Source organism: Triturus cristatus, chromosome 3_1 (genome assembly GCF_964204655.1).
Source record: "Triturus cristatus chromosome 3_1, aTriCri1.1, whole genome shotgun sequence".
NCBI lineage: Eukaryota > Metazoa > Chordata > Amphibia > Caudata > Salamandridae > Triturus > Triturus cristatus.
Window position 1 is genome coordinate 779,469,640 of NC_140583.1, and position 23,595 is coordinate 779,493,234.

The window sequence follows — 23,595 nt, forward strand, 5'->3', positions numbered from 1 at the left end:
CTTTATAATGGACACCATTGAATTCATGGATCAAAAAGCCACAGAGTAAAATAAAATTTAACACAGTGGGAGCATTGCCAGGTCTCGTCCATACACAAAACGTTCCCAGAAAAGGTTCCCTTATTTTAATAGGGGTAACAGATCTGACCCCCTTGGTCTTTTATTATTTCCAAGAACCACAGAAACTGAAAACAATCTTGATCTCTAATAACAGATTTATTTATTTGACGTAGCCTGGCCTTATAGTTCAAAATAAACTCTCTCATATGTGTGCTCTGTCTATTTCTTCTCAGTTGCCACTAATGATTTTAAGGTATTGGCTATTCAAGTTTTGTAAATGATTGAACATAGATTATGGATTCACCTTTTTATCTTGATGCACTGAACAAACACTTTCTTCACGTGTCACCAATTGAGCAACATGGTTGTCAACCATTGTAGTCTGATTAAAATGTATATTGACTACACATCAACCAATGGGTTCAGACCCATATGTTTATATGTTTTGCTTTGGTTTATTTTTACATAATTGAGCCATACCATGTAAGTGATTATGACACCAAACCTTTGAATTCATAAGGATGATCTAAAATGCCTCAGACCGAACCATACTGGCTATGATATGGTATGATACCCACGTTCTGAGGAATACCTGGTTACCTCATTGATACTTAACTTTAACTCATTTTTCAAGCTGGAAATGGAAAGAAAAGATCACTGATAGTATATTGAGTAAATGGTGCAGAATAACACATATAATTGAACTGTATTTAACACAGATAGAACAGCCCGATGGCTGAGAGATATTGATGCGTGAATGAATAGGTTTCTTCCCAAAACTGCTGTTACATTGGCACACAGACTAAACTCTCGCAACATTCCCCTTTGACAGTAACCACATGCAGTTTTGGCAAACTCATTACAGTGAAAGTGCTGTGAAAGAACATCTATCCAATCTTAGTGAAAACACATGTTTGAGTGATTTCCACCTAGAGCCTTACCCTGTAAAAATAAACAATTTATACATACCCTGATATAGGCTATTATAATTATAGAGGAGCAAGCATAGTCTGAAAGAGAATCTGCAGAATGAATTAGGGAAACAGATAAATAAATAATGCAAATGTCGATACACAATTTCTAACATTATTTATTAATCCTTCATTCTTTTAAAAGAAGATTTGAATCTTCTACAACAAAGGCAGGCTCAGATGTGAGCAATAACACAATTAAATTGTTCATTACAACCTTTGAAAATGAATGAAGTGACCTGACAGCTTATGAACAAATCTTCCATGCTTTGTTCTTAGAATGTGACTTCAAAACAGATGACATTTGTGAAAAAGAAATACGGGAAACTTTTATCAATATACATTTTAGAGAGTACTCCATTTTCTGTAGCAGACGACCCTCATCTTATGTGGTTCCTACATGATGTAATCTCCTTGCCAATCGCTGCCTTTCATTTCTGTGTTTGTCAAAATTGTGCATCCTAAAATTGGTATGCAAAAACATACATAGTACCTTCCTCTCCCATGCCTTAAAATTTTCTTTTGAATCCTATTGTTGGACAAAAGACAATCCTGCATTCATACGCTCCTTTGCAGGTACCAACCCACTTGGTCAGTGTGAGTCTGTAACTCTATACCAGACGTGTAACCATGTGAAGCCCAGCCTTGCTTGTAGATTTCTAAAAGCACATGTTTCATTCATTCCTTCTTCTCACACATTCCTAGGAATGGTTCTTATCTAATTAGAATGAATGAAAGTTGTTGTATGTTGACTCCCAGCTGCATTTTCGTGTTAATTGTTTCAAAGACAGTAAAAGGTTGTGGAATCACATTTAATTCTCTTTCAAAGAAGTTGTTTAAAAGTGTTCTCTGGTCAAAAATAGACATGATAAACCCACACTTTGATAAGTCAAATAAGCTTCTTGCAATCCTAACACTGAAAGAGGGGTCTTTAACCTCTGCAGCAGAAAGACTTACCCGCAAACAGCCCAGTCTGCAACCAAGATTCAACAACTGATGAGCACAGAATTTCCAATATATCTGCAAAAACGGACCCAGTGATCTGGGTATATTGGCCCACTTAAATTCAAATGAAGCCTTATCTCCCCTGAAGATACCACTCCACTTGATTCGTAATCAGGCCAAAGCGAGACAATATAGATGGAATGTGTATTTGGGCCTGTTCATCAGAAATCTTAATCAGTGATGTTCAGGGGACAGGCTTCCCAGGAAAATGAACTGGTTAAGGCTCCTTATTTGGCTTGGGGAGGTGTCTGAGCTGGATGTAGCTTGCAGCCCAGGAATCAAAGAAGGACTGGGAAAACAGAATGGCACGCTTTCCAGTACAGGAAATGCCCATGGGGACACATTCATGGGCATTTTATGCATCCAATGGATTTTAAATAATCTCAAATAAAACACTCTGGGAAAGGTGTCTACCAATCCAAGAGTATCAGTTGGCTTCTTTCTGACATGTACATGTGCATAACTGCGCCCCTCTCCCACAAATCAGTGGCCAGGAACCATCAGCATCCTCATGAGATACAAATGTTGTCAAACAATTTTCATCCTCCACTGTGGGTAGGGGTACACTTTGTGTGTATCTCCAGTCAAAAGGAGTCTAAATCTGTGCAAGGAAATTATACCTGGGACATCCTGCAGTGGTCACAAAATGTGATGGCTGAAACGGGGGCTCATTTATTGCCAATGGCTGAGATTAATTCAACCATTCCTTCCATCACTTTGTTGTTTACTGCAGTAGACATCCTAAGAGTGATGTGTGTGGCCAGATGTGGGACCTGTGCTCATTGTGCAATAGGATTCTCACTGATGAGGCGTAATTAGAGGTTTCTGGTTTTCTGATGGCAGCTCCGGCTGGACTGTCCCTATTGGAACAGGAGCAGGACTGACAGCATATGGCTGGTCTATGTGTAGAGTAGCATGGTGGGCGGTGTTGGAAATGAAAATATGTACTCCAGGATCCCATAAATGATTCAAGGTGAAGAACAGAAAATGGGTCGAGTCACGAGGGATGTAGTAATGATGAACCGAGTATGGCTGACAACTTATAATTTTTTTTTTTTTTAACTTTGCCCCGACTAAGGGCTTGATTCCAATCTCGTTGGGAAAGCATTGCAAACGACTTGGGTCGGGAATGCTTTCCAACCGACTTGTATGCGTGCAGTCTGACCGAGCGAGTACGATGCAACTGCATTGTTACGGACTTGGCTTGTTCGGATTCCCATAGCACTCTATGGGAGCTTGTGTACCGACGCGCACACAGGCTCCCATAGCAAAAGAGGGGTGGGCCGGGAAAAGTGTACACCCTGTGGAGGACACCCCATGTTGCCTGCCACACTGTGCATGATTGGATCGTGGGGACCCATGTACACCCCCCGTGACCTAATCGGAGGGCTCCGGGGGGCCTGCTATGGCCCCCCCAAAGTCCAAATCCGACAGCCGTTTGGTCCCGAGTTGATACAGCTGTCCAATTCATGCATCGTACTCGCTTGGTCGGAAAACGGCTCCACGGCTACTCGCATCGTACTTGGTCGTTCGGAATGGGGGGACGATTCAGACGGAAAGATAGGCTCTGAATCGGATTTGCTCTTTACAAATACCGTTTGGAGGCCTTCCTTACGAGATCGGAATCGGGACCTAAATTGGCAATAAATACAAATATGATAGTAGACGTGGCTGTAAACAGACTATACTTAAAAATGTCTTCTGGGGCTAAGGCACCTGCCGCAGAAATCTTTGTGTTCCCAGCAATGTTCAAAGAGTAGTAGCAGTAAGATAACTCTGGTGCAGTCACAAGTATGACTCATGAAATAACGAAGAGGATTCATTGACATGCTACCAAGCACAATGTGTAACATGCAGGTTACTGATATGTATTTCATATAGCTAGCTAAGTAAGTTACTGCTTTAGTTGCAGTGTTCCTTGTGATATCTGCAGGTCATAGGTTACAATCCTTGTAATATGGCACAGGGAGTTATGAAGCGGTATCAAGAACCTACTGCAATAATGCCAGGTCTTTCATTATTCTAAGATTGCTTAAAAATGGTTCCTTTGAGTAGTGATAAAGATTTGTTAGTAAAGACAACCCAAGCCACTGCATTCTGTAGACCCCACACTCATTTTCAATCCTGGCTTTTTGTTACCCCAGAACTGGAACTCTTACCATGAAATACCCATCAGTATGGATGGCGCGTGACTCCTATACATTGTAACCCTCATTGTCCTGGCCTGCATATTGACTTGCACACATATAAATCACAGCATTACTATAATACCTATGATGAAAAGTGCTCTGACATTTTATATTGGGATGAGTAGCATTAGAAATGAATGAAGAAACATATATTAGTAAGTGGTACATAAATGGTTTTTAATGTAATTAATTGCACAGAAAAATACATCTGACATGCTTGAAGTGCATGAATATCACTTACATACCTGGGTGGGAAAAGTCAAAAACCTGCCTCAAAATCAAATAGTTTATCTCTTAAGCACGTGTTGAACTAATAGCTAAGTGTCTTCCTCGGTGGCACTTACATTAAGGCGTTAAGATCCAGCTCGCCCCCAGCCCGGATCGGATATGAACAATATGAGTGAGGATGTCCCCTTAACGGATGCATCATTGTCGGGCCCAGCTGGAACTCAAAATAAGAGACTGCCCTCCCTCCTCCATGTTGCTGCTTGGAAAATAAAATGCACAAAGTGCCGCCAAAACTGAATGTGTCCCCGTTTTGGCTAGTTACACCAGTACAAATTCAGCACATTTAACTGGGGCCAGCCTGCAACCGGCCCAATATTAGCTGCCAGATCCGATGGCCCTCTTTTCCTGCACTGATAGCCAGTGAAAAATTATGGACTGGTATGCGACCTGAGCGAGTGCTATAGGCTGAGATTCATTCCAGCATTCTTCCCATCAATTTGTGATTTCCTGCACCGATCAGAAATTGCATAGGGTAGAGTCGATAGCATAAAATGGAGAGAGGATGACACAGATGGCTAGACTCGATGGACTTTCATCCTAGCACAACCCCTCTTCTTTATTGCCTTCTGCTGCTTCAGGAGGGCAGCAGTGTGTACCAAGGCCACAGACAGGCTTTTAGTGTGGTTACTGGGGACCATATATTGTTAGTTTTGTCACTTTTAGAGTTCATAGTCTTCAATTAGTGTGGCATAACAGCAAATTTGTGATTCATGTAATGATTTTCCAAAGAGTTCCGAAGTGCCCATCGTAGAACAAAGTCTCAGTAAGTTCGTGTAGATGTGCATGTATGTGTGTGTGGTGTATATGTGTAAGCATATTTGTGCATGCTCAGTGGTGTGTGAATTGAAGTTTGTGCAGTGCGCTGGCGTGCGTGCCTTAAGGCATGGTGCATACGTGCTGTTCAATTATGGGTGTATGGAGTGTGTAAAGTGCATGTGGTATAGTTGTATGTCCGGAGCTGCCTTTATATGAGGATGGCAGAACAGGGCTTTAAGTGGGATGAGTGCTGCCAGTGCTCAGACACAGAAGTTATTAATAGACTTTTAAACAGGCCCCAACCAGACCCTATATTCATCTCCGTAACTTTAAAAACAAAAAGATTTCTTAGAATGTAAAAACCCTTAAAGTACTCTGTGGCGGGGGGAGGAGCCTAGCCTGCAGCCGAGATGGCCGCCTAGCTCTTCGGCTCCACCGACCCTTTCGCCCTTCGTCGATATCCTGGCAAGAATCCTGCGCCTCCGAGCCCTACGCTTACCTGCGCCACGTTCCTGACCACGATACTTTGACTCCGGTCGAAAACGGAGCTGCCCCGGCGGAGTTGGGCCCCGGTTTCCATTCCGGCCTTCCAAGCGGTCGCAGCCGGGCCATTGTTTAGTGGGGACGGCCGGCGGCGACAACGATAGCAGCGGCCGCTGTGGAGAGGGAGGAGCCGGTGCACCGGACCTGGAGCGCGGCGCTGGGATTCTCACAGCAGCCTTTTCCATGCTCGGCTGCCCAGCGCGCCCCGCTCGCAACATTGTATCCAGCTCCCGTATACTGTATCCCGGCCCAGCTGGGAGAGGGCCGGGATCGCTTCTTTGTTGCAGCCTACAGCAGCGGACGCCATCTTCCGCATCGGAAGCCCTGGTCTCGCCGGTGGGTTTCCCTGCACCACAGATTCCCCTGTCCTTGAAGCCTTTCCACGACCGGCTGCCTCCACGTTTCCTGCACCACCGGGGCCCCGCAGAGAGCTTATCACCTTCCAGATACCGATGGCTGGTGAAGGGGGCTTGCTTCCCGGGGCGCTCGATGGTTGCTTGCCTAAGATGGCGGACGCAACAGCACCCTCCATCCTTGATCCACCGCTGGGGCTTCGCGACATCCTGGCAGCACTGGAGGACCTGTGGTTGGCCTTCCGCGACTCTGCCACTGGTTTGGAGGACCGGTTTGATCGGACTTCTTCAGCTGGCCATGATGATTCTCCAGTGCGGCATGTTAAGCCACATCTTCAGTCGACTGTCGGTGGATCACCCGAGTTGAGGTATGTGGCAGTGACGGGGGGACGTGTCCCAGTGCCCGCTGCGGTACTCCTCGGCTCTGCCCTGGAGGAGTCTGACAATCCTGCTCCCTTGGTATGGCCGGAGCTTGTGCCTCAGCCGCCGTTTTGCCCATCTCCTTTGTCCTTTGGTGCCACGTTTCTGAGCGTCCTCCTGGACTTGCTTCCTGTGCATCGGCCGGCCGCTACTCTGGGATTTATGCATCGTCCTGCTCCCTGTTGTACTAGCCACCGCATAGCAGTGGCGCATTCTGTGGTCCTTTACTATCGAGCTTCGCTCCAGTTTGACTTGTCTCTTACCCCTCGATTGCTGCAACGGACTCCATGGTGGCCCATCCCGTCCAGGTTGGCTGTACTGCAATTGGATTCAGTTGGACTGCAGATTCGAAGGGGCCAAGGCTGAGGAAGGGGGTTTTTCTTGTTGCACATTGATACGTATATGGCTGGGACTGGGACTTGTGACTGTTGGAGGTACATGTAGCAGGGTGTTAGGTCGGGGCCTGGGGTTGGGTGACCGCGGGTAACGATTTTGCTTGTATTGAATAGATCCTTGGCCCTCCTCCGATCAACCGTGACATTCTTTTTCTTTTTCTTCTCTTTCTCTTCTCCTACATTTCGGGTACTCTTTGGGGCGACAGACACACTGCTAGGGGGGGTAGGCCGTAGCCTCTGCATGCGTGTAGGGTGGGGGGTATATTTCCTTGTTGTTTTTTTTTTTCTATGGGCCTCCTTTTTCTTTCTTTCTTTTCTCTCTTTCTCTTCTCCCTTTCTACTCTTTACCTTTCTCGTTTGTTCTTTCCTTTCTTATTTCTTGGGTCGAGGGGAGGATTGGGAACTTGTGGGTAGTGCTCGGGGATCGTCATGTGATATGCTTCTTTTTTATCCTGATTTCATTGAGTGCGATTGATTACCTTACGGATAATGCTTGCTGACTCTTCTGATGATCGTTGTCCACTATAGTCCTAACTGCATTGCTCTGATTCGAATCCTTCCAGACCTGTTGCTATGGACTTATTTCAAAACTTTATAAAACTTAAACCTCATCATCCTGGCGCTCGGCGGCACAATTGTGTATAACGTAATCTGGTCTATTCGTGCTTGTACTGATATGCTGCTGAATCGTATAATTGCTTGCTGATGTGCCCTTTTTTTTGTCGAGGCCGGCCTGAGGGTTGTAGGCCCGTATTTGTCTGCACATACTGTTAAATAAAGGTTTTCCAAAAAAAAAAAAAAAAAAAAAAAAAAGTACTCTGTGGCAGCGATGCAGTCCCTGTTCTCATTTCACATATTTTTTTAATACACCAGATTTTATTGATTTTAACTTTATTAAAAAGTAAACGTTAGCATGTACAGCGAACAGAGTCATGTCATACTTAGAACCTCAGCTAATACACAATTGTATGTTTTAGTTCAATATAGGCCACAAAACTTCCACCATTTCCTCCAGATTTTCTTATGTTTATGTGAGCTGCCCCTTGCCGCGTATATCGGCTTCTTCATTTTGGCAAACCTGTCGATTCCCCTGCACCAGTCTACCATCTTCAGGGGCATGACCAAAGCCCTCATTCGAGCAATAGCCCTCTTTGCAAACAGGGTTCCCACCCTAACCAATGACCTCTCGTGCCCTCCCCTCCCGTGTCCAGCCCCCGCTTGATAAATGCCAATGAGGTCCCATTTAGTGAAGCCCTCCGGCTGCACTGCCGGGCCCAACCATCACCCTCTCCACAGGGGAGCATGCAGTGTGAATTTTCTCTCCCACCCCGTCCAGCGCAGGGCCCCACTCCACACCTAAAGTATCACTCACATCAGCTCTGGGAGTGAACCAGGGAGGGGATGCCCCATATAGTGTGTTTACAATAGAATCAACCTCTAGAATAGACCATTCTAATTGAAAGTCAGGGTAAATAAGTGCACACCGTGCCCTGGGTCCCCTGGAACCACTTCCCAGGAATTGCATTGGGGTAATTCTGGAACACGTGTAGAAGGCATGGCAGAACCATCATTTTAAATCATCCCGCTCTGCCAAGGATATTAAGGGGAAGTCTGGGCCTTTTCCTGAGATCTGCCTGCATTCTAATCGCTAAGGGGGCCAGGTTGAGGGACCACACCAATTCCAGTAGCAGAGCTATATGTATACCTAAGTACTTAAAACGCAATCGACTGACAAGGATGCAGGTCCGCCAGTGTGTGGTATCTGTAGCAACCGTGAGGGGCACCAATAGGGATTTGGACCAATTCAACCGCCTCAGCTGGTAAGCCGGCGCCCGCTGCCAGCATTGCCGCCCCAATCCTGAACGAGTGTAATGAATACCCCTTTGAATCCAGACCCAGACACACCAGCGCCCACCCAAACACCGCCCTGAATTGGTACTGCGACAGGCATTCGCCCTGTTCATGTATGGACGAATCGTCAAGTATGTTTCCATCCTGGCTACCGGGCAAATCTCCTCACCAGGCGCAGAGGACAAGCGAATCGTGGCCCCCTTCCCCAACTGATCTGTCTTGGATTTCCTCAGAGCCACCACCAGGCCCCCGTGGACTAACCGTGTAGGTCTAGTTTGAAGGTCCCCACCAATTCCCCAAGTCGAAACGCATCATAAAAGGCCAAGGTAAATGCAGCCCCAAATAAGATGCTCTCATAATAAGAAGAGCATACCGACTTTAGTACCCCCAGAATGTCACCCAGTGTTTTCGCATTCAATGGCCTTCTACTATCTTTTTTGACCCCTTCTAGCCTAGCCCAGCCAGACAGCGCTTTCCTTACTACAAAGGCTGCGCCGGGGTCGCGTTGTCCCGCTAATTTAGCAAAGAAGCCTATCGCAGTCACATGCGCCCTGGCGTAAGATGCGGACCTTCCCTGATCTTTTAGATCTAGTAAAAATTTGCAGAGAGCCCCTGTGGAAAAAAGGGTCGCCCGGCCTGTATGCTTAGCAAATATCCTGTATGCTTTGAACTGTTGTTGGTAAGTTCTTCTAGTGCGATCGCTTAATAACGCTCCCACCAGCCCTGCTAGGCCGGGGCTCCAATCCTCCACAGAGATGTCGGAACACAGTCATCTGCTCCTCTGCCTGAGGGTGATACCTTTGGAAATCCTGCAACTTGGAGCGAGACAAAGCCTCAGCAGCCTGATTCTGAACACCTGGAATATGTGCCGATTTGAAAAGCAGATTGAGCTTTAAGCAAGCCAAAACTAAATGTTTTAACAACCTCAAAACATGTTTACAAGTAGCTCCCTGCCTATTGATAGCTTCTTCCACCTCCATGTTGTCAGACCAAAAAATTACTGATTTGTTCTTGAAGAATCCAGACCAAATGTCTACTGCTACTATTATAGGAAACAGTTCCAAAAAGGCTATATTCCTGGTCAAGCCGCTCTCATGCCAAGATGCAGGCCAATCGCCCCTCCACCACTGGGACCCCAACACTGCTCCAAAACCAATGCTACCTGCTGAATCCGTGAGCAAGCCCAAGTCCGTGCTGGATATTGCCAGATTACCTTACCATTGAAGTCACTCAGGAAACTACGCCATACTCTCAGGTCCTCCCTCACATCAGCCTGTAGTCGCACATGATGATGCTTTTGAGTCAACCCCGCCATTGCCCGTGCAATTAACCTTGAGAAGGGGCGTCTCATCGGGATGATCCTTAAGGCAAAATTCAACTGGCCCACTAGAACCTGAAGCTGATGCAGCGTGACTTTGGGTCCCGCCAGAGCAGTCTATTGCTTGTGAGAAAGCCTGTACCTTGTCCAATGGCAACCTGCATTCCCCCACTACTGTGTCTATCTCAATGCCCAAGAAAGACATACTAGTAGCAGGACCCACCGTCTTACCGGGGGCCAATGGCACCCCCAGCTCATCAAACATAGCTGCTAGCTCAATCAAGGCCTGGCCACACCTGCCTGATGCTCGGGGCCCATGATCATAAAGTCATCTAGGTATTGTACTATGTCCTTGTGCCTGTTCTGAAGACAAACAACCACTGCAGCATAGAGCTGAACATCTCAAAGTATTTGCACGACACTGTACAACCCATTGGCATACACCTGTCATAATAAAAGTGGGAACTCAGCTGAAAACCTAGCAAATGATAATCCTCGGGGTGAACCGGAAAGAGCCGGAAAGCTAACTCAATATCCGTCTTTGCCATGAAGGCATTGGGCCCTAAGTCGCGCAGCCTCTGAAGTGCCGCGTCAAAGGAAGAATATGTCACAGAGCACAGGGACGGATCTTTAGCATCGTTCACCGATGCCCCCCATGGCGCTGATAAGTTATGAATCATCCTGAATTGGCCTGGCTCCTTTTTAGGAACCACGCCCAGAGATGAACACACAAATCCTGGCAATGGAGGAGCAGTGAATGGGCCAACAACCCGCCCCAGTATTCTTTGCTTATCGACCTTCTGTGACACTACCGTCGGGTGCATGCGCGCTGACAATAGGTTATTGCAATAACCGACTGGGGGCAACCCTTGCGCTGGAATGCGGAAGCCTGTGGAGAAGCCTTCATACACTGTCCTAGCTGCCTTCCTGTCAGGGTACTGATTCAGCCAGAAAATCAGCCTCCCTATATCAACTGGCGTGGGTAGTTTACTGCTGAGGAGGTGGCTTAGACTCTCTCCCTTTTTCTTTGGACTTCTTAATACACTTAAACTCTGGAAGGGAAGGGTGGCCGCAGTATGCACATGCGTGTTTGAACTTACATGCCCCTGTGGGCCAGGTACACGTTTTTCGGTTAAAAGCCCAACACGTTCCTTTTTTCTCTCCTGCGCCCCCTTGGGAAGTCCGAAAGGGCTGTTTCATGGGAGCTTTATTATTGACGCTCTCTAACCTCTGTTTGGTCCCAGCCCATGTCAGGGTCATCTACCTTGGCCCATTTAAAGTCCTATAATAATCCAACCAAGCTACTCCCCCATACATTGTCTGTGCCTTTAAAATCTTATTCGCATAACATATCAGGGGGATTGCTAGTTCCGGCTTCTTTTCCAACATCACTATGGAAAAAACATTGAAACCAAACAACCAATTAGCGATTGATTCCTCTACCCTTGGTTTCCTATCCCTAAAGGAACCTTCTTTCCCGTCCTTCTCTCTAGGCTCCACTTCCCTCCTCTTTGGTCTAATTAAGGCGAATATATCAACAAATTCCCCCTTCCAAATCTTTTCTCTCGTGTCCTGTGTAACATGTGCTGCCAATTTACCCCGCTTAGATAACACTGCATCATGACCACCAATTGCCTTTACCCCGTTATCTACTTCTTTGCTTGAACACTTCACTGCCTTACCTGGAGCAACCCCAGTTGTCAATGGTTGAGCGGGGACCGCTTGACCCACCGCCGGAAGGGGCGTGCTTGCATCCTTTTCTTGCGCTTTGCCCAAGAGGGCCACTTGTTTATTCAATTCGCCGAGCACACTTCCCGTGCCCGTTGGTGACGCCCAAGGCGCTACCTTCACGCTGCTACCTGGGTGCCCCAATGCCAGTGCGCCTAATTGTGCCAAAAGAGTTGCCACAGTAGCCAATATAGCAGCTGTGGCCGCTTGCCCCCCCTCCACTGCTGCTCCAGGTTGTCCTGGGGCAGGGGGCACTACCCCACTCGTTGTCCCCCCTGCAGGATTGGGGCTACCACTGGCACTACCTTCGGTACTATCATGATTGGGGGAGCAGGTGCTGGCATCAATGCCTTCAAAACCCCCTAATCTCCGCCAAGATTGTGCCCACCTCATCCCGCCCTTCTACTAGTGGCGCACTGACTGCTTGCGGGGGTACCTCAGGCAGAGGCAGAGGAGCCATGTTGGGAACCGGTATTGCCGGTACACAGGGTATCGGGAGCGCGAGTCTAGGAGCATTAGGCATTGGCGCTGGGGGCCCTGTGGGCAGAGGGAGCACTGGTTCCGGCAGGCTGGGAACTGGCTCAATAGGAAGCAGGAGTACCGGCTGCGGAGGCATTACAGGAGAAGCAGGTGCAGGAGGTTGCCCCTCCGGTTCCCTGCCCCCCCTTCCTTTCTATCTCACCCTGGGCTTCTTTACTAAAGGAGGGAATGCCGCTTTGGGCGGGACTATGGTTCTCCGGGGGCGGGCCCTATCTGCTGGCTCGGGGACCTCCTCACTATCCGATACCGGAGCCTCACCCCCTTGTTCCTCCTCGCTATCATCCTCATCCCTGCCCAATTTTGCTAACACTAGCTTCGACAGCTGTGTTATTTCAGACTCTCCCTCTTTTCTTTTTTGATTGCGCCTAGGCGGCATCTTGCGTCCTAATAGCAGTGCACGTTCCAATAAATCAGTGAAAAAACAGTACTAAACACAAGCACGTTTACTCAATAACGCAGAGCTGCTCCTAGCCGAGGATAAGACCGCTCTTTAACTAAGGTTAAAACCCCCTGTGCGCGTCTACTCGCTAAACTATAGTGGCGGTTGCAGTGAATAAAGCCCCAAATCTGTGTGTCCACTCTTATTCTGAAATTTGCACGTGCGCGTATACTTCGGAAAGTCTATTCCCAGGCCTGTTCAGCTCGCGCGTTGAATCTGTGCTCCCCACCCAACTGAGCAACCCCACACACGCAAGCTAAATCCCCCGTTAACCCAGAAGCGGAGCCGGCACACGCTCTCAAACAAATCCAACATTAGTCAAGTAAGTTACGATTGCTTACTCCTTTAATTGTAGAAACAGAAACACCGGGATTGAACATGTAACCTTGAGAGTAAGAGACGCGCCCCAAACACCCCGCTGCTAAATCAGTCACCGCAGTCCATACGCAATGCAAGAGCCCCACGTGCGATCGATAACAACGGAGGCTCCTCGCCGGGAATAACCGCCTGCGTGCGCCTTGAATCCGTGCTCCCCACCCAGCTGAGCAACTCACACGCGCAAGCCAAATCCCTCGTTAACCCAGAAGCGGAGCTGGCACATGCTCTCAAACCAAATCCAACCTTAGTCAAGTAAGTTACGATTGCTTACTCAGCCCTTAACCATTAGGCCACAGTGAGGGACAATCTCAATATCTAAACAATGGCACGAGACCAGGAGCGGAACCCGCACCCAAAATTCTCCCGCTCTAACAACCGCAATACTTAAACAACAGTGCGAATTTAGCGACGCACCTGAGGAGCCCCAACCGTGTACCCTAATTAAGCAGTTGGTGCCCAAATTTGCCCGCTCTGCACACCACTACACAAATTAAAGCGCTCGGCCCCCGCTCCACCTACTGGCCCCGGATCCCCCGAGAGAAGTGTCCCCGCACGAGCACCACCTAGGCGTGCTAACGATATCAGGGAGACTACGGGCAGCTACCAGCGTCCAGCGGGGGAAACAGTTTTCTCTAACTTTCACCTTATGTCCGCCCACCGGCTACCAGCAGCTGACCCACGCTCCCCAATGCCCCCGACACCTCACCTCCGGATCCGCGATGCCCTGCACACAATACGAAATCCCTCTCCTACGCGCACAAGTCCCACGAACGCCGACCGAGACGATAAGATAGATTAGATCCACTGGTCGAGGGGTCCAGAGCGGGAAAAGAGGAAGAGTGGAAGTGGACCCAGGGCCTAAATAGACCCCCCTGACTCCACCCCTAAAGCTACCTTCTCCGGCCAGACACGTGACATGGGTAACCCGGAAGTACTTCGTCCGGCCAGTAGCCAATCAGGCTACTGGACCGGACTATGGGGATGTGGCGCGGGTCCGGGGGGGCCGGGCACTAAGTGCGCGCTCGCCGAGATCTCGCGCTTGCCAACTTTGTTGTTGATAAGCAAAATAAAGCAATACGTGGCACATCGTTCAGGGCGCATCCCTGCCTTAGGAATACTACTATTGTAGATACACCCAGTCCATCTGACTAGCAGCCCCCATCAAGGGCCTCATTGAACATATTTAATAACTGTTATAGGAGTGTTTTCCTAAATTTCAGATAGTATTCAATTGGGGACCTTTCTGGGCCCGAAGTCTTGCCTGTATTTATGTCTGAGAGCTCAATGTTAACATCCGTGGCCCATGCAGGTAAGAGTGGTTGGCAGTGGGGCCAGGTGGGTGTTTTCACAGACGACGAGGAGGGAAAATTAAATATTTATTTAATTTTACCTTGTGGTTATCTGTCAAATTCCTCCCAACCCGGCCCCAACGCTCTTACCTGCACGGGCTCCGGCTCAATGTTAAGTGCCTCTTGCTGATCGAATTCCTCCCTCACATTGCTTGACAGCACTGAGAGTGCCAGGTCTCTAGTTAGGGGGGATGTCATCTCCCTAGGAGGCCACTTTTGTCTCATGTAGAGGGAAGCAGAATAGTCTGCCAAAGCCATAGCGATCTCTCCTGTGTTTTCCCACCCTCCCAGTCCATCACCACAGGAATCACTCGCTCCGCTACACCCTGAGTAGCCAACGAATAAAGATGCTTGCTGGACTTGTCCCCCAACTCATAGATCCTCCTCTGTGTGGCCATCCAACATTGTTGAGCTTCTTTAAGAGATGGCTGTTGCACAACCATCCTGTCAAGTGCTAATTGGTGCCCTTCCCTTTCATCCTCAGCACTCCTTCGATCCAGTGTAGCTATATGAGCTTCTAAGACTGCAATCTGGAGCTCGGACTGTCGGTCCTAAGCCCTGAACATGCCCCCGTCCTCCATACTGGCCTATGGGAGGGGTCAAGGCCACCCACAAGCAGCACAACAGGCGAGTGGTCTGAGATCCCCCAGGGCAATATGTATGCTTCTGTTGTGGCAGACAGGTTTGAAGTAGTCAATAGTACAAACCCTATGTGCGACCTAGTTTTATGAGGGGTAGAGGTGTTTGTATATGCCATCTCATGCGGGCTACATACGCACCAAGCATAGCCGAAGTAAGATAGCCACAACTCAGGAGCCCCTGACACACCCCGCATGAGGCACCCTGTTGTAGCCATAGCTGGCCAAAAGCGGACAACTGGTTCCTTGCAGGTGGGTCTCCTGCAGCATTAACACATCAGGTTTGTGCTGTTTCTCCAGACCAAAGACAGCCTAAACTTAATGCAGTCAAGGAGGCCATTCACATTCCATGTCATTATCTTAGGGTGCCATTGGGTAGGTGTCCTCAACATGTCGATAGACCAGGCTTGTCTACCTGGGCTCCTCCTATTCTCCCATCTGGGCCAACCCACCACAACTTTTCTTAAGGTCCTGGTTGCTACCAGGCCAGGTCTGGATTGAACTACTGTCTATGCCTGCGCTGCCAGGCAATCTCCGGCCAACTGGGCCAGAACTACCCCATCCATATCCCCTCAAAAGCCCTCCCCATACTTCCACCCCTGAAGCCTATGTTGCCCTAAACATGAATAACACCTAACAAGTGTTACAACTGTGGCAATCACTGTAACCTCCGAACCCCCGGTACAGGCAGAACCAGCACCAGGATCTGTTGCTGCTGGCAGTTCTGGATCATGGAAAGTCATTATCAAACAGAGTGGGCCCCCACCCGGGGCAGTGCAGAGACCCAGTTCTGACATCAGGTCTCAGGTCCCTGCTAGGGTGACTGGCATTAGATGCTGCAGGTCACAGCTAGCACCCGGTACCTGTGTCACCATTGCGGTCAAAGCGAGCTGACCTATGTTTCACCCCATATCGCTCTTCTGAGCCCAAGAGTCGCCTCTGACTATCACGTTTCCTGTGTTGGCCTCTCTGTCTGTTCCATCTCCACAGGCTCACTCCAGGTACCTCACCTTGTCCATGCCCCAGTCCCCCCCCCCCCGTAGCCAGCCGATTGCTGTGCAGTGGCCTCTGCTCCATCACCCACTCCCACTCTACTTACGGTGTGTCAAAGAAGTGTGATTTAGTCTCATAAAGGATATGAAGCTGTACCAGGAATAGGAGCATGTATTGTAGCTTCAGTGCACAAAGCTTCTGTTTGACTGGTTCAAACGATTTCCATTGCTGCTGGACTCTGCTCGTATTGTTTGAAAAGACAAGGATCTTGGAGGATTGAAACCGAACGTCCCCCTTTTCTTTCATCACCCTCAATATTGCATCTCTGTCTCTGTAGTTTAGTACTTTAACTATCATCGGGCGTGGTGGGTGCCAGGTTAAGGTTTTTCCACCAGGGAGCGATGTGCTCATTCAAGGATAAAACAAGTGAAGAGCTTGTCTGTCGGGATCCATGTGCGAATCCACTGTAATAGAAACTCCACAGATTCAGACCCCTCCATTCCTTTGGGGAATTTATGAAGTGCATATCATTTCTATATGTGTGATTTTCTGCATCGTCCCCACGATCCTCTAGGATACGGGAGGCAGAGGTCCAATGGGCCACCTACGCTTTCAACGTCGTCAATGAGTCCTCAATATCTGATATGCGCCCTTCTGCTCCGAGCACTCTGCCCACAGTGTTCCGCAGGTCTTGTCTCAGAAGTGCCATGTCTATTTCCACTTTCCCAATTTTGGTCTCCGGGACAGATCAGGATGACTGTATCTCTTGTAAGTTGTCTGCCACATCTCCAAATGTGGGATATATGCTTTCCCATTATCACCAGTTTTACCAGTTTGAGGTGGAGAAACTGTAATCTTATCAATTTTAGTTTGTGCCTGTGAAGGTGGTGGGCCTCCCCTTCCCTTGGTGAGCGTCTGCATGAGGGGTAACTCTGATCATGTGCTACCGCCGGGGTTCCTCCAGTGCCCAAGACAGTTTCCTTGTAGTATTACGTAGCTGAGCTTCCTTGTGGTAGGCATGTGGCCTCATACACCAGGACTTGGATGGGACCGGGTTCCCTAAGGACCAAAGAAGTGGACAGGTTACAGTCCTAGGGTCCTTGTCCCGGGCATGGTCCCCAGCGTGTCACATAAAGGCCCGTCACTCTCCCGGGCCATCCCGGGTCACTATGCTTCAGTGGGTGGCGGGCAGCACTGACCAGCTAGCCCCAAGGGCAGCATGAGCAGTCGGGCTATGGGTACTCCTCTAGGGCTGACTTTTGCTGGGGGCTATTGCAATGGGGCTATAAGTGATTCAGTATGCATGGCTTCCCCAGTGGATTGCTCTTCCCTGGCCTGGGGTACCATAATCCTCGGGCGCACTCAGGGCCAGACTGGAAATTCAAAGCAGCGCTGGCAGTTTTTCAGCCCAGCCCCCGGTGGGGGAGTGGGGGCCGAAAGCACTTCTGCTTTTGTTACTGGGGGCAGATATAGCAGCACCACTGCTAAACCTGCCCCCAGTAACAAAACCAGTCCCCACCACAGTAAAAACCGGTCCCCATCTTTCCAGCCTCCCAGGGAATCGCCCGATGCTTGGTATGGCCAATCCGGCCCTGGACTCATTCCTCTACTGAAATCCATCCGCGGATGGTCCTCCCCCGCTCACCTCCACTATTGGGCCAGATCACCTTACCAATCCCCCACCCTAGCCTGTGAAGACCGCCCTGCCAACTCGGCGGCTCAGCCTCACCTGTGGCAAGTTGTCAGTGCTGTCAACAGGCACCCATGGTCCGCTCCAAAAGGCAGGGGGATCTCTCACCTGTGCGTCTGCCTCCTAACAGTTCTTTCTGGGGCTGCTGCTCACACCCTTAACCATTCGGTTGCTATCTTGGGTGCGCCCGCCGGCCCGTCCAACAATCAGTGCATGCAACAGGGGAACCGCTCGGGCACAGTCTTGCCCCGCATGGTCCTCTGGGGAATGATCCCCATTCTAGGGTTCTCTGCCAGCAACAGTAATATGATGGATGCACGATCCGGAAAGCCGGGAGCTCAAGGAGAGACGTCCGCGATTTTGGCGTTCTCCCAAATTTCACATCTTTTAATTTATCTTGCATTCTCAAAGAGTATTTGCTTTTACTAGATGTTGTGTTTCTGTAGTTTTTCTTGCAACATATGACTCTTGTATAGTGCATACTATAAACTGAGACGCCTCCAGGTCTCTGTGTGAGTTCAGGTTATGGGGGTGGTAATGACGGGACCCATTTCAGAACTCTGGAGGTGGGACTGAAAGTAGCATGAGTTTCTTGCAGTGCCTGTTAGTGATTACATGCTTGTGCAAGGTTTGGCCACTTTTCAGAGCGCACAAAGCAATGATTACATATGTGGCAATTACAATTTTATGAGTGGAGGGTGGAGGCAGAGAGAGAGAGAGAGAAAGAAAGATGTGTGAAAGGTGAAGAATAGGTGAAGCAAGGAAGTGCATGCAAGGCAGAGTGAAACACTCTGCCTCTGGAGGGTATGCATGGTACCAGGAGTGTGATGCTTGGTTGGAATGTGTGTCGTTTGAGGTCAATGTGTCCATGTAAAACAGCATATGAAACATGTCGCAAAATGTAATGGAGTGTGTGTACAGGGTGTGTGATTGTGTGCCTTGACTGGGAAACAACCACTACAACGCAGTCATTACAAAGCACTACCTTTAGAACGCAGTCATTACAACACAACATCCTTTATCGCATACCATTACAACGCACCCATTACAACGCATGCCACTACAACGCATGCCATTACAAAGCATTATAAGGTAAGTAATGGGAAATAGTAATTTTTACCCCTACACTATCCAACACTTACCCTACTGTTGCACTCACTGGAGTGGAGAATAGTAATTTTTCCACCTACACTATCCAACAATTACCCTACTGTTGCACTCACTGGAGTAGGAATAGTCATGTTTACCCCTACACTATCCAACACAGCTGTGTAATGGATGTTGCAATGTAAACACTGCGTTGTAAAGACATGCGCTGTAAAAGTTTGCATTGTAACGTGTCCTATTCGCCTTGACTATATGTGCAGTTAATTGCGAAGATGAGTGTGCAGTGCCCTTCATTTTTGCTTGTGAATGTGCGGTGTGGGGGCTGTGGGCAGTAGAGTGTGATTGATGGTATTCGTGCGCAGTGTTATGCAATGATGTATGGCAGAGGTGTTCAGCCACTGAAAGCTCGAGGAGGGCTAGTGCCAAATTCTTGGCTCAGCTCGAAATCCTTTTGGAACCTCAACCCCAGAACGAGCTGAGGTGTGACAGGAGGCCACGTGGCCTACTAACGAAATGCCTGTAACATGCAGAACCAAGTTCGAATCCTGGCGTCGGTTCTGCATCCTGTGAATCTCCCTGTGTCCTAAAAAGGTGTAGTGTAGTCTGTTTGTTGTGAAGCTTGCATATGTCAGTAGGCAAAGTTCGCCCTATGTGAAACTGCCTACAACAAAATGTGCATTCTGTCTGTCAACCACGTTCTAATCTTATTCTCCAATAATTAAGGCTGAAGTGTTAAGCTTTGATTTTAAAAAGAGATACCCATCTAGTGGCTGAACTGCACACCATGAAACTGGAAACTCTGGAATGAATCCCAGCTTCACCAAATTGTGTGATCCTAGACAAACACTTTGTTATGGAACCTCCTTTTTGTTGTTCATTATGACATATCAAAGCACCTTCAAATGGTCAGGGCGTGCACTGTAAATAAAACCTATCGTGTTTTATTTAATAAATGATAATGTTACTCTGTATAATAAGAATAATATCTATGCCACATATTGGTTACACATGACAACTGACTCGACTCTTAATTCACTGATAGCATTGTCGCCCGGGCTTGGGCAGGATTGTTTTTAAGTTTCTATTAAAAAACATTCACTTTTAATAAATACTGTCAATGCAGTGATAAAATCTAATGTCCTAAGGAGAAACGCTTCCATGCGGAAAACAAACACATTTTTGAATTTTGGAGAAAAAAAAACTGCACATATTCGAGCATGATGTTTGTTTCATGAGTTAGATGCCAAATATCTCCAGGGCTCGGCTCTTGGTGCCACAGGCTCGCATCTGGCTCGGCTCTCCCTGTTAATTTGTTGGCTCGCCCACCTGCGTGTAATATGTGTGCATTAGGGTGTGATTGTGTTTCGGCAGGGAGATGGTGTGTTTGTCTGCAGTGCGGGTATGAGATTGAGGGTCTGCTGCGGCGAGATGCAGTGTGTATGTATGCTTGTGTACTCAACATGTGGAACTGTGCAGTGCAGTCCTAGGGTGTTGGTGAATCATGTGACTGCACAGGAAGGGGCTGTTGGACATTATTAAAGCAGCTGGACCCTCCCGGGAGGTCATGTGACCTCTGCTTCCCCTTCAGTGGGGGAGTGGAGGGGAAACAGTAACACGAGAGAGCAGAGGGGAAGGGAGGGGCGGCGTATGAATAGTGAGGAGGGAGGGGTACACAGCTGGAAGTATTTCCGGTCCTCCCTGCTGCAGACAGGACTCTGACAGCGGCAGCTTCAGTTCTCGCATCTGTCCGGGCACCGGAGGCAGCCGCCTCACGCGCAGCAGCATCACAGGCAGCGCTCGCGGGACAGAACGTCTGTGACGCAAGCACCCCCCTGCCTATGGACTCACCGGCCCCGGACACCCCACCAGCACTGCCCCCTGCCTGCTGACTCTCCAATGTGAGGCTCCTGACTTCTGACCCACCCCGCCTGCTGTCACTACGCTCCGGGGCCCTGCGGCTGTTGCCTCGGGGCAGGGGTTGTCCTCGCCCTTCAGTGCACCCTTAGCGCCGGACCTGCCCCATTCTTTTCCAGGAAGGACTGGTGCCAGCTGTCTCTCGAGTCGGGATTGTGCCCGCTGCTTGTCTGTCTGTGCCAAGGACTTCACCGCTGCCCATTTCCACCCCGCCGGAGCAGGGCCCCTTTCCTTCCTGCTGCACCTCGATTCTGCGGGAGCAGCCGCATGCCCAGGCCGGCAAACTCTGAGAGGAGGAGGGGGGCAACATGTGGAGTAGGTATGTCATAACGTCCTTACTGCCTACATACAGCCCACACATCTTCCTCAAGTTCGGCAAAATCTCAAAGCTCAAAGACGTCTCCAGAACCCCCTCACACTACAACAGAACCGCAGTATACAGATCCCCGTCACAGCCGCATCACGCAATTCAACGCACCGCCACAGACCACCCAATAGCACACTTACATAGACGCATACCCGTCGCCAGAGACAACATATTGCAACAGAGCTCTCCATACAACTCGCAGAGCCGAGTGCACGCCACAGAACAACAGCCGTGACATATAAACACAGCCTCCTACCTAATGTCACGAGCACCGACACATGCCTACACCCAGCACATCCCCACAGACCTTAACGCATCACCAGGCACCAGTACCTGATGCCAACAGTCCCTACAACCGTGTCAAAGCCCCGCAGCTACATCACATGTCCATGGCCACAACTCAGCCCTACAGCCACATCTCATTCTTATAGCCACCTCACAACTGCAACCATATTTCAATGTCACAGTCGCCACATACCGACAGCCACGCTTTCCCTTGCCACAGCTCCACTCCACAGACCCAAATACATTCAAAAGACCACGACACATCGTACAGCGCCCACTAATGTCCCCGTGCCTGATCCCAGCCGACCTATCATCGCTCCTCGGAGAGTAACGCTTCCCCTGAGGCGCAACCACATCCATAGGCCTTCTGCATTTCCCATCAGTACCAACCACATCGCTACACTCCATGCACATACCCCGCCAGCCCACATCCGCAAACACCTTTCTGTAGGCACAACACTTGTCCAAAGGTACGAGGGCATGTATGCCACAACATCGCAGACATCAAGACATACAGCTGTAACACAACCACACAGTTCCACGTCCCCTGCATATGCCCACATCGCCATAGCCGCTAACGTGGGCCACAGTCCCAGCACATCACCAGCGCCCCAAGGCATCACCATAGTCCCAGCACATCCCACAGCTCCATCACATCCCTAAGCCCCATCACATCGATGTACCTCCCATCTCCATCCTAGATAACCCCTACAGCCCAGAGTCCATCCTATCCCTCCTCACATTCCACCACTCCCAGTATATCATCATCCCAGGCCCGCGAAGGGTCGTAGCTTTCATTGGTGCAGTAGGTGCAGTGGCACCGGGACCCAAAGGCCTGAGCGACGTTCCGGATCCTGATTATTGCTTCCTTTTGTAATTCAAACAGCAGCCAAGAGACCTATTTCCCTCATCACACGAGTGCCCATGACACACTGGCTACGGTGCTGAGACCCACCATATTCTCACAGCCCCTGCACATTCCGCGAAAGCCCCTAATGAACCCCCACACACTCCCGGTAAATTTTGCGGCACTCCACAAATCCCCACAAAACCCTGGCACATCCACATGGTCCCCAACACATCCCTGAAGCGTCAGCGCTTTGGTAGCTGCCGAAAGACCCACATGTCACGTGACAGCTTCAGCTATTTCCAGCTTTTTATTGAACATCCCTTCCAGTGCGAGACCTGTAGTTTGGCCTTTCCTGTTGTGAACATGGATAACTGAATGTTGCTTTGGAATGATCTGCACAAGAGATCGTATTCAGGGGCGTTGCTTCAGGGGGTTGTTTGGGGTGTAAGTGTGTCATCTCCCAAATAATGCATTCTTGGCTTGGTAGTTGGTATTTGGGTCTGGAGGCCCTGAGGTGGGTCTGCTATCGATGTGTCAGTTTCTCGTCATGAACCGCGAATAAAAGACTGATGTAAATGAGAGACAGAGATACCCAGCTGGTGTCAGAATATTCAAATGTGCAACTAGATAACCCAGAGTTCATACTGGCTTCCTTGCTTGTCCAAACTGTGTGATCCTATGAAAATATTTTATTTCCCAGACCCTTCTTTTTCTTTATTGCCACATATGAGTGCACTTTTAAATACTTGAGTTCAGGATGTGCGCTTTACAAGCACCTGTTATATTTGTTTAAATAGACTATAAAGTTGTTCCATCCATAATAAGAATCTAGGCCGCGTTTAGGGTTTACATGACTACTGACTTGCATCTTAGTACTCCAGTAGCATTTTCGTTGGATGGTGAGCCATGAATGTTTCTAAAAAGTATCACTTTTAATAATTGTCTGCCTATGCAGGGATATAATCTGCTGGACTAAGGCGAGACACTTCCACTTGTTAAAGAAATATACTGTTTTGAATTTTGAGGAGATTTATAATATGTTTACATTATGTTTGTCGCATGGTATACATGCCAAACTTTTTCATGGCTTGGCTCGTGCATGGAATCTTGAGCCAAGCGAGACCCATGCCTCTGCTCTGGCTGCGAGCCCCCCTCTATTTGCGCCTCA

General features: G+C 48.9%; 1 protein-coding gene across 12 annotated transcripts in view; it reads left to right on the top strand.

The window, feature by feature from the left end:
* The window catches only part of RAB3IL1 (RAB3A interacting protein like 1), a 235,978-nt gene that overhangs the window by 61,810 nt on the left and 150,573 nt on the right, over nucleotides 1-23,595 (top strand). The window contains exon 1 of one of the 12 annotated variants that reach the window (XM_085644986.1): nucleotides 20,712-21,244. The exons of 10 other annotated variants lie outside the window; for them this stretch is intronic. In XM_085644986.1, coding sequence (XP_085501112.1) covers nucleotides 21,234-21,244 — 11 coding nt within the window. In that variant the 5' untranslated portion in view covers nucleotides 20,712-21,233. Of the gene's footprint in view, nucleotides 1-20,711; nucleotides 21,245-23,595 lie in introns of those variants that run through there. One more of the 12 variants, XM_085644985.1, reaches the window with a different exon arrangement.